Genomic DNA, 14,105 nt, shown 5'->3' on the forward strand with positions numbered 1-14,105 from the left:
GGTGAGGGTCCTCATAGGGAATGGCCGCATAAGATGGTCCCCCAGCGCAAACGCTTAATCCGCAACGAAGACGAATGGGAGTCCTTCCGCATTGTCTTCTGGAGGTGGCAAGTCCAAGCTGAGATTCTGGAGACGCCTGTAGAACTCCATGTGGGCAATGACTCCACCATCTGACATCTGGCCATTCTTCCCCACGTCCACATACAGGAACTCGTAAGTAGCAGACACCACCGCCAACATCACAATACTATTGAACCCCTTGTAGTTGTAATAGTATGACCCCGAGTTGGGTGGTGGGACGATGTGGACGTGTTTCCCATCAATTGCCTCTCTGCAGTTAGGAAAGTCCCTCCACTGGGCAAAGTGGGAGGCCACAGTCTGCCATTCCTGTGGGTTGGAAGGAAACTGTGGAGTCAAACAAGAAAAATAAATTAATCATTTTGCAAATAAACATGGAAAGTAGATTAGACACAAACATTCTTGGTCAACATCAGTATAACATTTATTTTAGGGAGTATTTAAAGACAAAGTTCTAAGGTCCACCCATCAGATTCCTCCCCACCCCCCCACCCCCCTCATGGGCCATTTTAGAAATTTTATGGGGGGGAGATGTTTTGGACAGGTAACCCTCTCCACTTCATTGAGAGCTGAATGCATAAATAATGTATATTACTTTGGCCAGCCCCTCCTTACTTACACTATTGGTAGCCCACTGGACAGGTAAGAAGTGTCATAATACAAAGAGATAAATACACACTGTACACATTTTAGCACGTTTTTTTACATTATGCTATTACCTAGCAAGATAATAATAGGATACAAAAACTTTTAACATTACCATTTGAAAGTATTCAGGCAGGCCCTTGCACTACATGCTTTGGGGAATTCATCCATAAATCTGACCACAAAAGAGGTGGTTATAGTGTGTATGGGTTTGGAAAAGTCAGCAGATAGAGGATTGAGGATAGATAGAGGATTGGTATCAGCTAAGTTAGCAGTTGGGGGGAGGGAGGGTATCCAAATAATATTGGGACCCAAAAAAAAAAAGCCTCTGACACTCTGCCAGAATTTAAAGCACAAATCACATTTTTACACATTTTAGGGGGTATTTAGGGTAAAGCACTACTATGGAGCTGACAAAATACATTGTTAAGTGACTACACGAGGTGAATATAGGGAGGTAAGTGAAGGCAAATATGTATGAAGGACAAACAAAAAAAACATAAAAATCCAGCATTCATGAGGACAAAGGGGCATTCACAGCATATTACAATCATGGTAATTAGGGAATGAGGAAAGAAATAAAGAAATACAATACATTAGCAAACATTCTATACAATAAAATGTGATGTTAAAGGATAAAAATCTTACCTTAATATACTCCTTCTGCAGGACCTGGATGATGGCAGAACAGGTCTCCAGGATAATGATCCCCAGAGCCTGGGGGGAGATGCCTGTCGAGAACTTGAGGTCCTGCAGGCTTCTCCCCGTCGCCAAGTACCGCAGGGTGACGACTAGCCTCTGCTCCGGAGTGATGGCTTGCCTCATGCAGGTATCCTGCCTGCTGATATAAGGGGTCAGCAAAGCCAACAAACGATGAAATACGGGGTCCGTCATCTGGAGAAAGTTCCTGAAATCATCAGGATTATTCTCACGGATCTCACGGAGCAAAGGCATGTGACAGAAGTGGTCACGCTGGAGCAACCAATTCTTGGTCCATGAACTCCTCCTCGCCCTGTTCATGGACTGGGCTTGTGTCAAAGTAAGAACCCCAACACCAAGCCCCCGCACAGCACGAACTCTACGATGAGTACGTACACATGGCTAGAAAATGGTCGGTAGGTCAGAACGAAGTAACAGAACGCACTGAAGAACAGCAAGGCCTGTGAAGAGCGACCTGAAAATCAGTAACGAATGAACAAGAACACAATGACAAAGTCAATGGTAACTCGCTGCACACACTGAAGAACAGATACAAACCCACAAGCACAAACTGAACACCAGAAAAACGAACTGAAAACCATGAGTCTAAAAAAACGCGAATCGTCTCTCACCAAACTTTTACTAACACGAGATTAGCAAAAGGAGCCCAAAGGGTGCAGCGCTTGGTACTGAACTGCCCTTTTATAGTCTTGTCGTACGTGGTGTACATCACCGCGTTGTTGGCATTCGGAAATTCCGACAACTTTGTGTGACCGTGTGTATGCAAAACAAGTTTGAGCCAACATCCGTCAAAAAAAAATCCATGGATTTTGTTGTCGGAATGTCCAATCAATGCTCGACCGTGTGTATGGGGCATTAGAATCACAGACAAGAAAGTAACTAGGGGCAGTGGCATCTCTAGGTTTGGTGTCACCTGGCGTGGTAAAAAATGGTGTCACCCCCCCTAGCCTGCCACAGTGCCCCTCCCACTGCTGCATGGCAGCAACCAGGGGTGTTTTATGAAAGCAGTGGGCCTGTGTGCAAGTTCATAATTTGGGCCCTAATACCAGAGAAAGCAATACAGCTTACACAGTGCTCCACTGCAAAAACTGGTTGTGGTTTTCAGCCGCTCTAGGTAGCCCCTGCTGCTTATATAGTACAGTAGAGATTCCTATGATTGAGGAGTTAAATGCCTTGTGTGCCTGTTTCGGCTTCCACTCAGCTCCTTAATGACAGGGTTGCCAACCCCCCACAAGTTTTTTTTTTTTTTTTTTTTCCACAGAAAACATGGAAAATCTACTGACAGTGCATTTTTTTACTGAGAACCTGAAATATGACAGAAACTCCTATTAGAAACTGAGAGGGGAAGAGGGGATAAAGTGAAAGAGACAGAAGGGGGTGGGGAGCAGAGGGAGGAGAGATAAGAAGAGAAAGGAGAGAGATGGGGGAGATGGAAAATAAAAGAAATGGAAGAAGGGGAGAGTGGGGGGTTGAGAAAGAGTGGGGGGGTTGAGAGAGAGAGGGGGGGGAGAGAGAGAATGGGAGAGAGAGGGCTCCCCATCCCCCCCATACTACACCCGGAGACTCCCCCAACCCACACCCCTCCAACTACATCAGGAATTCACCCCCCAAAAACTTTTTATACTGTACTCTGTATAATTATATCAGCAGGGTTCCCCGATCACTTTGTATAACACCCCACATAGGAGCTGCAGCATTGGCAGAATTATAGGGGGTCGCTGAGGTTGCCATGGTGACCGGGCCCTTTGCTGCAGGGGGCCCTTGAGGGCCCCCTGTATACAGTACTTCGATAGGAGGAGCGGAGACAAGCTCCCCGATCCTAAGCTGAACTGTAATTAGCACTGTGCGGGGAGCTGGTCACATTGATTACAAAGTGAAAGCACAGTGCTGTGCTCTATGTCTCCCCCTACAGTGCAGTACCCGGCAGGAAGAGCTAAGGTAAAAGGTCTGCCATTTTTTATCTACTGTATGTGTGTTTATATGTATGTGCATGTATGTATGTATGTGTGTGTGTGTGTGTGTGTGTGCATGTATGTGTGTTTATATGTGTGTGTGCATGTATGTGTGTTTATATGTGTGTGTGCATGTATGTGTGTTTATATGTGTGTGTGCATGTATGTGTGTTTATATGTGTGTGTGTGCATGTATGTATGTGTGCGTGTGTGTGTGTGCATGTATGTATATGTGCATGTGTGTGTGTGCGTGCATGTATGTATATGTGCTTGTGTGTGCATGTATTTATATCAGTGGCGGTGCATCCATAAGCGCACACAGGTACCACCCCCTCTCTCCAGCCACCCCTCTATCACAAATAGATAGATTTAGCTGCCACTGCCCCCCCTATTCAGGCGCCTGGCCCCTTTTCGGACACCGGGCGCCTGAATTACACTGGCGGGGGTGTTTTTGAAGCACTAATAGGCTTGAAAATAGGTGAACTGCGAGTGCCATGCTTGGTGCTCACAGTCCACCCAGGTGTGTTAGAAAAGTGAATGAATATTCGCTTTCCTAACACTGAACCGTCTCTCCACCAATCAGGTGCTCGGGTCTGTTACCCGTCACCTGATTGGCTGAAACGACAGGCGCAGCTATTGGATGCCTATCAGGAGGAGAGGATGGGAGAAGACGCATGGAGGACCCCGCTCGCTGCCGTCACCCGCTGCCCCACCAAGACAGGGTAAGTGCCGGGCAGACTGCGAGCAGGCGGGGGGGTCACAGTGGAAGCATTTGATGGCACAGTGGCTGCATTTCAGGGCACAGTGGCTGCGTTTGATGGGCACAGTGGCTGCGTTTGATGGGCACAGTGGCTGCGTTTGATAGGCACAGTGGTGGCAATTGATGGGCACAGTGGCTGCGTTTAATAGGCACAGTGGTGGCAATTGATGGGCACAGTGGCTGCGTTTGATGGGCACAGTGAGGCTGCAATTGATGTGTTTTTTTTAAAGAATTTTTCAGTTTGCTTGCGCCGCCCAAAAAAAAAAAAATATATATATATATATATATATATATATATATATTCATATATATGTGTATTTATATATATGTGTGTCTATGTATGTGTGTTTACATGTATATATGCACATTTTACGTATGCGCTTTTAATCCTGCCCCCCCTATATGTGTCCCACTTGAACCGATTTTTTTTTTTTTGCTTGTTCATAGTACCAGCTGTTCCTCTGAAAAGTGATCCATGCTCAGATCGCTTTTCAGAGGCATTTGACAGCCGGTAAAGAGGCAATATGTTGCCTCCTGACCGCCTGTTTTAACCCCTTAAATGCATCATCACTATGCTGCAATGCACACAGTTGCAGGGTAGTTGCAGTGCAGCCCCATTCACCTAGGGGTGTACTTCAAGGGTGCCCTGACTGGAATAAGATTGAGAAACATCGACATAGAGGAACCAATCTCTCCATATTCCTCCTGCAGCCACTGAATGCCTGTGGGAGGGAGAGGAGGAGAAGCTGGTCGAAATGGAGAAAATCGGTTCCTTTATATGTAGCCACCCACTTGCGCCCTGGTGTTCCGCCATCGGGCTCAGAGAAAAGAGCCCAGTCCGGGGGTCAGGGGGGCCCTCCATGGTTTCTTGCATCGGGGCCCTGAAGGTTAGGATTCCCAACTGCTACAAGGCCAAGCACACAGCATTTCCTTCTTGCATTCCAACACAGAAAACAGGCTTTTTTTTGTATTAGGGGTTAATAACTTGGATGGGGTGGGGAATTTATGGGATGCCCAACTTGAAAAATGTCCAGAACTATGAACAAAGGGGACAAATTCCTCCCTTTTAAACAAAATCTTCTTCTTCCTTCCTCCTGCACAAATTTGGTTCACATGTACAGCTCCTGCTGATATCACTCCAGGGGAACTAATGCCGCGTACACACGAGCGGACTTTCCGGCATACTTGGTCCGGCGGACCAGAGTCCGCCGGACAATCCGATCGTGTGTAGGCTCCGGCGGACTTTTTTTTCCCTAAAGTCCGCCGGACCTAGATTTGAAACATGTTTTAAATCTTTCCGTCGGACTCAGTTCCTGACGGAAAGCCCGTTCGTCTGTATGCTGGTCTGACGGAAAGCCCGTTCGTCTGTATGCTGGTCCGACGGACCAGATATGACGCAAGGGCAGGGTATTCCATCTCACGCTCACTGCAATAGGAAAAACAAATTTTCCTATTGCAGCGAGCGCGGGGCATACCAGGCCCTTAGGTCTGGTATGGATTTTAAAGGGAACCCCCGACGCCGAAAAAATAGAATCCATACCAGACCCCGATCCTAGCACGCAGCCCGGCCGGTCAGGAAAGGGGGTGGGGAAGAGCGAGTGCTCCCCCTCCTGAACTGCGCCAGGCCGCATGCCCTCAACATGGGGGGTGGGTGCTTTGGGCGAGGGGGCGCCCTGCGGGGCCCTCTTCCCGACAACCCTGGCCATTGGTTGTTGGGGTCCGCGGGCGGGGGGCTTATTGGAATCCGGGAGCCCCCTATAATAAGAGGGCCCCCAGATCCCAGCCCCCCACCCTATGTGAATGAGTATGGGGTACATGGTACCCCTACCCAATCACCTAGGGAAAAAGTGTCAATAATAAAACACACTACACAGGTTTTTAAAGTAATTTATTAGACAGCTCCGGGGGGGTCTTCTTCCAGCTTCGAGGGTCTTCTTCCGACTTCGGGGGTCCCTCCAGTTCCTCTTCTCCTGGCGTCCATACCAGACCCCGATCCTAGCACGCAGCCCGGCCGGTCAGGAAAGGGGGTGGGGAAGAGCGAGTGCCCCCCCTCCTGAACTGCGCCAGGCCGCATGCCCTCAACATGGGGGGTGGGTGCTTTGGGCGAGGGGGCGCCCTGCGGGGCCCTCTTCCCGACAACCCTGGCCATTGGTTGTTGGGGTCCGCGGGCGGGGGGCTTATTGGAATCCGGGAGCCCCCTATAATAAGAGGGCCCCCAGATCCCAGCCCCCCACCCTATGTGAATGAGTATGGGGTACATGGTACCCCTACCCAATCACCTAGGGAAAAAGTGTCAATAATAAAACACACTACACAGGTTTTTAAAGTAATTTATTAGACAGCTCCGGGGGGGGTCTTCTTCCAGCTTCGAGGGTCTTCTTCCGACTTCGGGGGTCCCTCCAGTTCCTCTTCTCCCGGCGTCCGGTTGGTTCTTCTCCGCTCTCTCTGGCCTCTTCTCCCGGTGTTCCAGTTCTTCTGCCGGCTCCTCCGCTATCTTCATGCCGCTCTTTTGCCAGCGGAGGCCCGGACTTCTGGCTTCTGGGCTTCTTCGCTTCTTCTCTTCTTCCGATGTTGACACGACGGTCTCTCTGGCTGGAATGCTCTCTGAGCGCTCCGATGTGACTTATATAGGCGGAGACCACGCCCCCTAATGCCGTCACAGTCCCTGGGCATGCTGGGACTGTGACATTTTAGGGGGCGTGGTCGTACCTGCCCGCGAGAATGTTTCTCGGTAACAGGGTATTATACATCTCGCGCTCGCTGCAATAGGAAAAACACATTTTCCTATTGCGGCGAGCACGTCTGGTATGGATTTTAAGGAGAACCCCCTACGCCGAAAAAACGGCATGGGGGTCCCCCCAAAATCCATACCAGACCCTTATCCGAGCATGCAGCCCGGCCGGTCAGGAAAGGGGGTGGGGACGAGCGATTCCCCCCCCCTGAACCATACCAGGCCGCATGCCCTCAACACAGGGGGGTGGGTGCTTTGTGGGGGGGCGCCCCCCCACCCCAAAGCACCTTGTCCCCATGTTGGTGAGGACAAGGGCCTCTTCCCGACAACCCTGGTCATTGGTTGTTGGGGTCTGAGGGCGGGGGCTTATCGGAATCCGGGAGCCCCTTTAATAAGGGGGCCCCCAGATCCCGGCCCCCCGCCCTATGTGAATGAGTATGGGGTACATCGTACCCCTACCCATTCAACTGGGGAAAAAAGTGTCAATAAATAACACACTACACAGGTTTTTTAAATAGTTTATTAGTCAGCTCCGGGGGTTTTCTTCCGACTTCGGGGGTCTTCTTCCGACTTCGGGGGGTCTCTTTGGACTTCTCCGCTCTCTCTGGCCTCTTCTCCCGGTGTCTGGTTCTTCTGCCGCTCTCCGGTTCTTCTGCCGGGCTCCTCCGCTATCTTCTGCTCTTTTGCTAGCAGTGGCGGTCTTCCTCAACGTCTTGTTCCCTCTTCTCTTCTTCCGATGTTGACACAACGCTCTCCCGCTGTAATGCTGTGTTCGAGGTGCGCAACGACTTATATAGGCATGCCCGGAACTGTGACGTCATAAGGGGTGGGGTCACCGGGTGACATCACCCGGTGACCCCCTCCCATGCCTATATAAGTCCCAGAGAACCGGAGAGCGTTAGAAGAATCAGACACCGAGAGAAGAGGCCGGAGATCAGGAGAAGAACCGACCACCTGAGAGAAGAGGCCAGAGAGCGGAGAAGTCAGAAGAGACCCCCTGAATTCGGAAGAAGACCCCCGAAGTCGGAAGACCCCTGAAGCTGACTAATAAACTTTAAAAACCTGTGTAGTGTGTTTTTTATTGACACTTTTTTTCCCCAGGTGAATGGGTAGGGATATGATGTACCCCATACTCGTTCACATAGGGCGGGGGGCCGGGATCTGGGGGCCCCCTTAATAAAGGGTGCTCCTGGATTCCGATAAGCCCCCCGCCCGCAGACCCCGACAACCAACGGCCAGGGTTGTCGGGAAGAGGCCCTTGTCCTCATCAACATGGGGACAAGATGCTTTGGGGTGGGGGGCACAGGGCGCCCCCTCCCACAAAGCACCCACCCCCCATGTTGAGGGCATGCGACCTGGCACGGTTCAGGAGGGGAGGGGCGCTCGCTCGTCCCCACCCCCTTTCCTGACCGTCCGGGCTGTGTGCTCGGATAAGGGTTTTTTTCGGCGTAGGGGGTTCCCCTTAAAATCCATACTAGACCTAAGGGCCTGGTATGCTCTGCGACTGGGCTAAAACCGATAAAAGCGGTGAGATTGACTTCCTTTTCTAGTCCTCTACTACCTCATCATGTTCAAAATGAACGGACTTTAGTCCGTGTGTGGGCAAGTCCATTCATTCGGAAGTCCGCCGTAACTCCGTCGAAAGTCCGTCGGGAAGACCGGCGGACCTAGTCTGCCAGAAAGTCCGGTCGTGTGTACGTGGCATTAGTCATCACCTCTATGTTCACACCTATGCGTTTTTTGTTTTTTTTTCAGAAACGCACTACAGTCCATTTAACATGGTTAAACATCTATGCGTTTTGCGGCCGGTGCGTTTTTGGAAAGGGACAGGGACTTTTTTCCGCATTTTCCGTATAATAGACTTTAACGGAATTGCAACAGAAACACAAGTGTTATGCTGGTGATGCGATTCTTGATGTGTTTTGTGGTATTCTGCCACCAAAAAAAAAATCACTGTGCGGCACCCCCAGGTCCATACCAGGCCCTTCAGGTCTAGTATGGATTTGGAGGGGATCCCTCACACCAACATTTTTTAAAAAAAAGTGGTGTGAAGTTCCCCTCAAAATCCATACCAAACCCTTATCCGAGCATGCAGGCGGCAGGTCAGGAAAGGGAGGGGACGAGCAAGCGTCCCCCCTTCCTGAACCACACCAGGCCGCATGCCCTCAACATAGTGGGATGGGTACTTTGCCCCCCCTGCCCCAAAGCACCTTGCCCCCCATGTTGATGGGGACAATGGCCTATTCCTGACAACCCTGAGCTCTGGTTGTCTGGGTCTGCCGGCGGGAGGTGGGGGGGGCTTATTGGAATCTGGAAGTCCCCTTTGACAAGGGGGCTCTCAGATCCCGGCCCCTCCCCTATGTGAATGGGTATCGGTACATTGTTGCCCTACCCACTCACCCTAAAAAGCAGTGAAATGTTAAAAAAAACTAAATCCGGTTTTTGACAAGTCCTTTATTAAAAAAGAAGCCCTAAGCTGTCTTCTCCCAAGCTGTCTTCTCCTCATGTGGTCTTCTTTCTCGCCGCCAGTTACCTGCTAAAAACAAAAAAAGGCCGCTCTTCTTCTAAGGCTGTCTTCCTCCGTTGTGTTGTCACCCGCTGTCTGGCACCTGGAGAGCTCATCTCTTGTAACGTCAGGGGATCACCGGGTCACCATCGCATGCTCACTGTGCTTTCAATGGACATCATGCTATCCATTGAGAAAGCTGTCCTGTGGTCATGCGCATGCGCAGGAGTGATGTCATCACAGCTCGGCCAATCAAATGGAATGGAGCCCGCAAACCTGGAAGGAAGACTGGGTGAAGATGGAAGCCCTGTTAGCGGTGACAGTGCGCCACTGGAGTGCTTCATTTTAAGGTAAGTCTTTTATAATGTGCTAGTATGCAATGCATACTAGCACACTAGGTTCTTAAATTGCAGGGGGAAGATTTTTGTGGTTTACTACCGCTTTAACTTTCATCATATCAGACCATGCAAATACTATAGGGCCAGAAGCACAGGAACTTAAAGCGTTACTAAACTCACAACAGTAAAATCTGTCTGTATATGCAGAATAGCATGCTTGTTATACTCACTGTGGAACTTAAGAGGTTAATCCTCTGCATTGTGTAAAAAGGCTCTTTGATCCTATATGGACAGATCCTCCTGCACTGTCTCTCTTGGCAAGGCCATAAAATACAGTGAGGGTCGTCCTTCTGCAGATGCTCAGTTTAGTCTCTATTACTGGAGAGAACATTTCCTTGTTTTTAGAGCTAGCCAGGTCACATGATATTGACCTCACACATGTGGGCGTGTATACAGGCTATAGTTGAAATCTCCTCCTACCTGAACACACAGCTCTGGACAAACTCTGCAGTTTATCATGTGACCGTGGTATACAGATCAGCCAAAAAGGTATATAGTGGCAGTACTTTAATGTAAAAAGATTTATAAGCTATGGGGACTGTGGGTGGGCAGGTGAACTATCTGGCTACAGCAATTAACAAATGTGCCCTCATAGCAGTGTTATTTTGCTGAATAATAATTATAGAGAAAGATTCCTAAACAACCCAACACTTATTCTCAAAGCAAATAGTTTTCTGATATAACTGTATCTGAATTGATTTGTTTATGCTAATTGATTTCACAATTTGGTTCTTTTTTCAAAGCTGTTATCATAGCATTTGTAGCTAAAAGACATACTGTAAATATTTTTCAAATGTATGTTTTGTCTTCAAGGTCTATGGAGTGGATTTATTTTTCCAATGTTGCTGCAAAACTTCATCTATATACCCTATATCTTTCGTATGAACTGGCACAAAGTCTGTGAAGAGGTAATGAACTTACTCAGACGTCAAACTTAAAGTGAACCTGTGCTTTGCTCATGCAGAGCAAAGCAACTTGACTACCCCCCTCCCCACCTGCACATTCAGCTGGTGAAATCTCCTATTCTGGGCCCCTTCTATTCAGGGTCAATCTTCTATTGATCCTTTTACTGCTACTGCCATAAGAGCTGCGGCGGTGGCAGCAGGGGGTCTTCAAATGACAGCTGCAGTCATTTTCTATGACCAACCAGGGCCCTCGGCCCAACCCCCCTTCCCGCCATGCCTCTGGAGCTCCACTGCAAAACCTGCTGGCCTGGGAGCTGCATGGCCTGTGCCACAGGGGGGAGGGGAGAGAGACCAGCAAACATATATTCACTGATCTTCTCTAGCTATAATGAACCTCGAAGGGATGTGTAAAAGTCATGTCTGGTTCCTGATGACCCTTTCCCTGGCCTTTGCGATCTGTATGTTATTAGCCTAAATGGAAGGGAGGTGGGACATTGGGGGTCTAAAAGACCCTGATGTCTCATTAAAGAAAACCTGTTTTAAAATATTAGATCATTAGATCACGTAGGGTTTTTGTCCCCAAGTGAATTAAATAAAGTTTTAGTGAAACCCCCCCCCCCCACTTACACATGTACACACACACACAAACGTAAACACACCAGTTGGAGGTGCCTATGTACAAAAATGTTGCTAGTGATACAAATGTCACATATCGCAGTGCATGCATAAGTGTGTGCGATAATTCTAGGCCAATATTCACAGTTAACTCTAAACCAATGACCTGTAGCTTCAAGAAGGGTATTGTTTTTTTCTTGACATAGTGACATGACATATATTATTAACAATGTGATAATTATACTAAGGTATACAGTAAGTACCTAAGGTATTAAGTAAAAGAGGAATATATAAATATAACTGACATTGAAATGTATCCCTAATAAAAAAAGAAAGTAGGGATATATAAGCTTTGTTAACAATTAAACTAACATCATTGTTTAACTAGTTGCCGCCCGTCCCAGAACGGTCGCCCACCAGTGCCCACTAGTGCCAGCGATCAGTGCCCTCCACTACCCACAAGTGCCACCGATCAGTGCCCATTAGTGATGCCAGTCAGTGCTGGCTATCAGTGCTGCCCATCAATGCCCATCACTGCTGTCCATCAATGCCCATCAATGTAATTCATCAGTGCCATCCATCAATACCCATTATTGCCCATCAGTACCGCCTATTGGTGCAGCCTATCAGTGCCCACCAGTGCCGCCTATCAGTGCCAATCAGTGGCACCTAACAGTGCCCATCATTGCTGCCTATCAGTGCACATCAGTGCCACCTATCATTGCCCATAAGTGAGACATATTAGTGCCTCCTCATCAGTGTCACCTAAACACTGCCCATAAGTGCCACCTCATCAATGCCCACTAGTTCAGCCTATCAGTGCCCATCAGTGTACTTTTATTAAAAAATAAAAAAACCCTGCAGTGATTAAATACCACTGAAAGAAAGCTCTATTTGTGTAAAGAAAATTATAAAAAATGTATTTGGGTACAGTGTAGCACGACTGCGCAGTTGTGATTCAAAGTGCGACAGCGCAGAAAGTTGAAAAATGGCCTGGGCAGGAAGGGGGTGTAAGTGTCCTGTAGGCAAGTGGTTAAATAAGATATTAAAAGAATCAGTATATAAAGTAGTATTCTCGTAGTATAGCAAGTTTCATTATAATTAATCACAAATCAATTGAATAGTGTTTTTAAAATTGTTCAAGCTAAAAGAAACATATTAATAATAAAAAAAAGGGGAAGAAACGGAAGAAAAATGTGGGCAATAGAAGGTCAGTTAAGGGTTATCTTTCACGAATTGTTAGTATTCAAAGATAATTATAGTAACCAAGGTCGCCACGTATTTTCAAATATAGTTAAGCAGTTATTTAAAATGCAAGTCAATTTATCGTTGATCATAACCCAGTTGAACTTTTGTATAACATAATCAAATATTATTCCAGATTGATTCCAATAACCAGCAATGGTTATTCTAGAGGCTAAGATTATATAAGAAATTAAGCATTTGGTGTGTTTAGGTAAACTCGTACCAAATTTTTGAAAAAGAGTAATTTAAGGGAAGTTAAAAATATTTATTTTGGTCATTTAATGTATAAATTCAAATATTTTGTTCCAAAATGTATGTATTTTGGGACATCGCCACCAGATGTGTACCATAGAGGTATGTATGTAGGGCCTTTGAAAGCATCGGCTATACAAAATATAGGGTACCGCAGTTGTAATTTGCGGGAATGCCCAGATTTAAAGCTTGACATGTTTGGTTTCTATTTATTGCAGCCTCATTATTTATACTTTACCTAAAAAAATGGGTATTGATTGCGTTTTTGTGCCCTGAATGTGATGTATTTTTTACTGCCATTTTGTGCTTGATAAACCATTGCGCTAATATCTTTGCTATTAGAAAATATATAATGTTTGGGGAGTTCAACTAATGTTGAGGCCTAAAATAATTTTTTAAACACATGTGCAAAAAACACAAAAATGTCTCTAAAGGGTAGCATCTAAAGGGTAGCATCAAAACTTAAAAAGTCCAAAAATGTTATATACTTCAGCTTACCAGCCCTTAAAGTGGAGTTCCACCCAAAAGTGGAACTTCCACTCATTGTACTCATTCCCCCCTCAGGTGCCACATTTGGCAGTTTTTAGGGGGGGGGGGGACAGCATACCGGATTTTCACAGGTATCCTGTTCCCACTTCTGGGAGCCTCAGTCGTGGGTATTGACGTCATGACTGGGGCTCCCTCCTCCCCCTGTCACCTGGCCAGTAGGAGAGAGGAGCGGAGCCTCGCGCATGCGCAGTAGGGTTCACGGCGTGAAATTGAAAAGGCTACACTGCCGTGCTCCCTTACTCACAATGGAGGCGGCATGCACCCGACAGTTGATGGAAACATCAGCTGCGGTGCCGACATCACTGGACTCCAGGACAGGTAAGTGTCTGATTACTAAAAGTCAGCAGCTGCAGTATGTGCAACTGCTGGCTTTTAATTTTTTGCAGCGGTGGGCAGATCTCCGCTTTAAATTTGGTGGCTGCATTATTCTTATTTTTCACCTCTGCACCTGTGCAGGTGTTCCGTCAGATTAGGCGACCCATCACATTAGGTAACGGAAGTGATGTTTCGTCAGATACGCATGCATACACCCGCTAACAGGTTACAGGTGGCAGCAGACATCTTAGTACATCCAGCTATGTCTTCAATTTAAAAGTACTTTTAGCAATAAACTGACTGTATATAAATAATTATAGTAACTATCTTGACATCTGCGATGGTGATTTCATGTAAAAATTTGTAAAGAAGCTAGATGTAGTAGGAAGGTAACAGAGGTCAATTAAACATGCAAACAGCATGAGAGATGTCAA

The 14,105-nt window shown here is 47.3% G+C and overlaps 1 protein-coding gene across 1 annotated transcript in view; it reads left to right on the forward strand.

Annotated features, from left to right (window-relative positions):
- The window catches only part of LOC141128072 (multidrug and toxin extrusion protein 2-like), a 540,585-nt gene that overhangs the window by 483,747 nt on the left and 42,733 nt on the right, over nucleotides 1-14,105 (forward strand). The window contains exon 15 of the mRNA XM_073615139.1: nucleotides 10,604-10,698. Coding sequence (XP_073471240.1) covers nucleotides 10,604-10,698 — 95 coding nt within the window. The remainder of the gene's footprint in view (nucleotides 1-10,603; nucleotides 10,699-14,105) is intronic.

Source organism: Aquarana catesbeiana, linkage group LG02, assembly GCF_042186555.1.
Source record: "Aquarana catesbeiana isolate 2022-GZ linkage group LG02, ASM4218655v1, whole genome shotgun sequence".
Taxonomy (NCBI): Eukaryota; Metazoa; Chordata; class Amphibia; order Anura; family Ranidae; genus Aquarana; species Aquarana catesbeiana.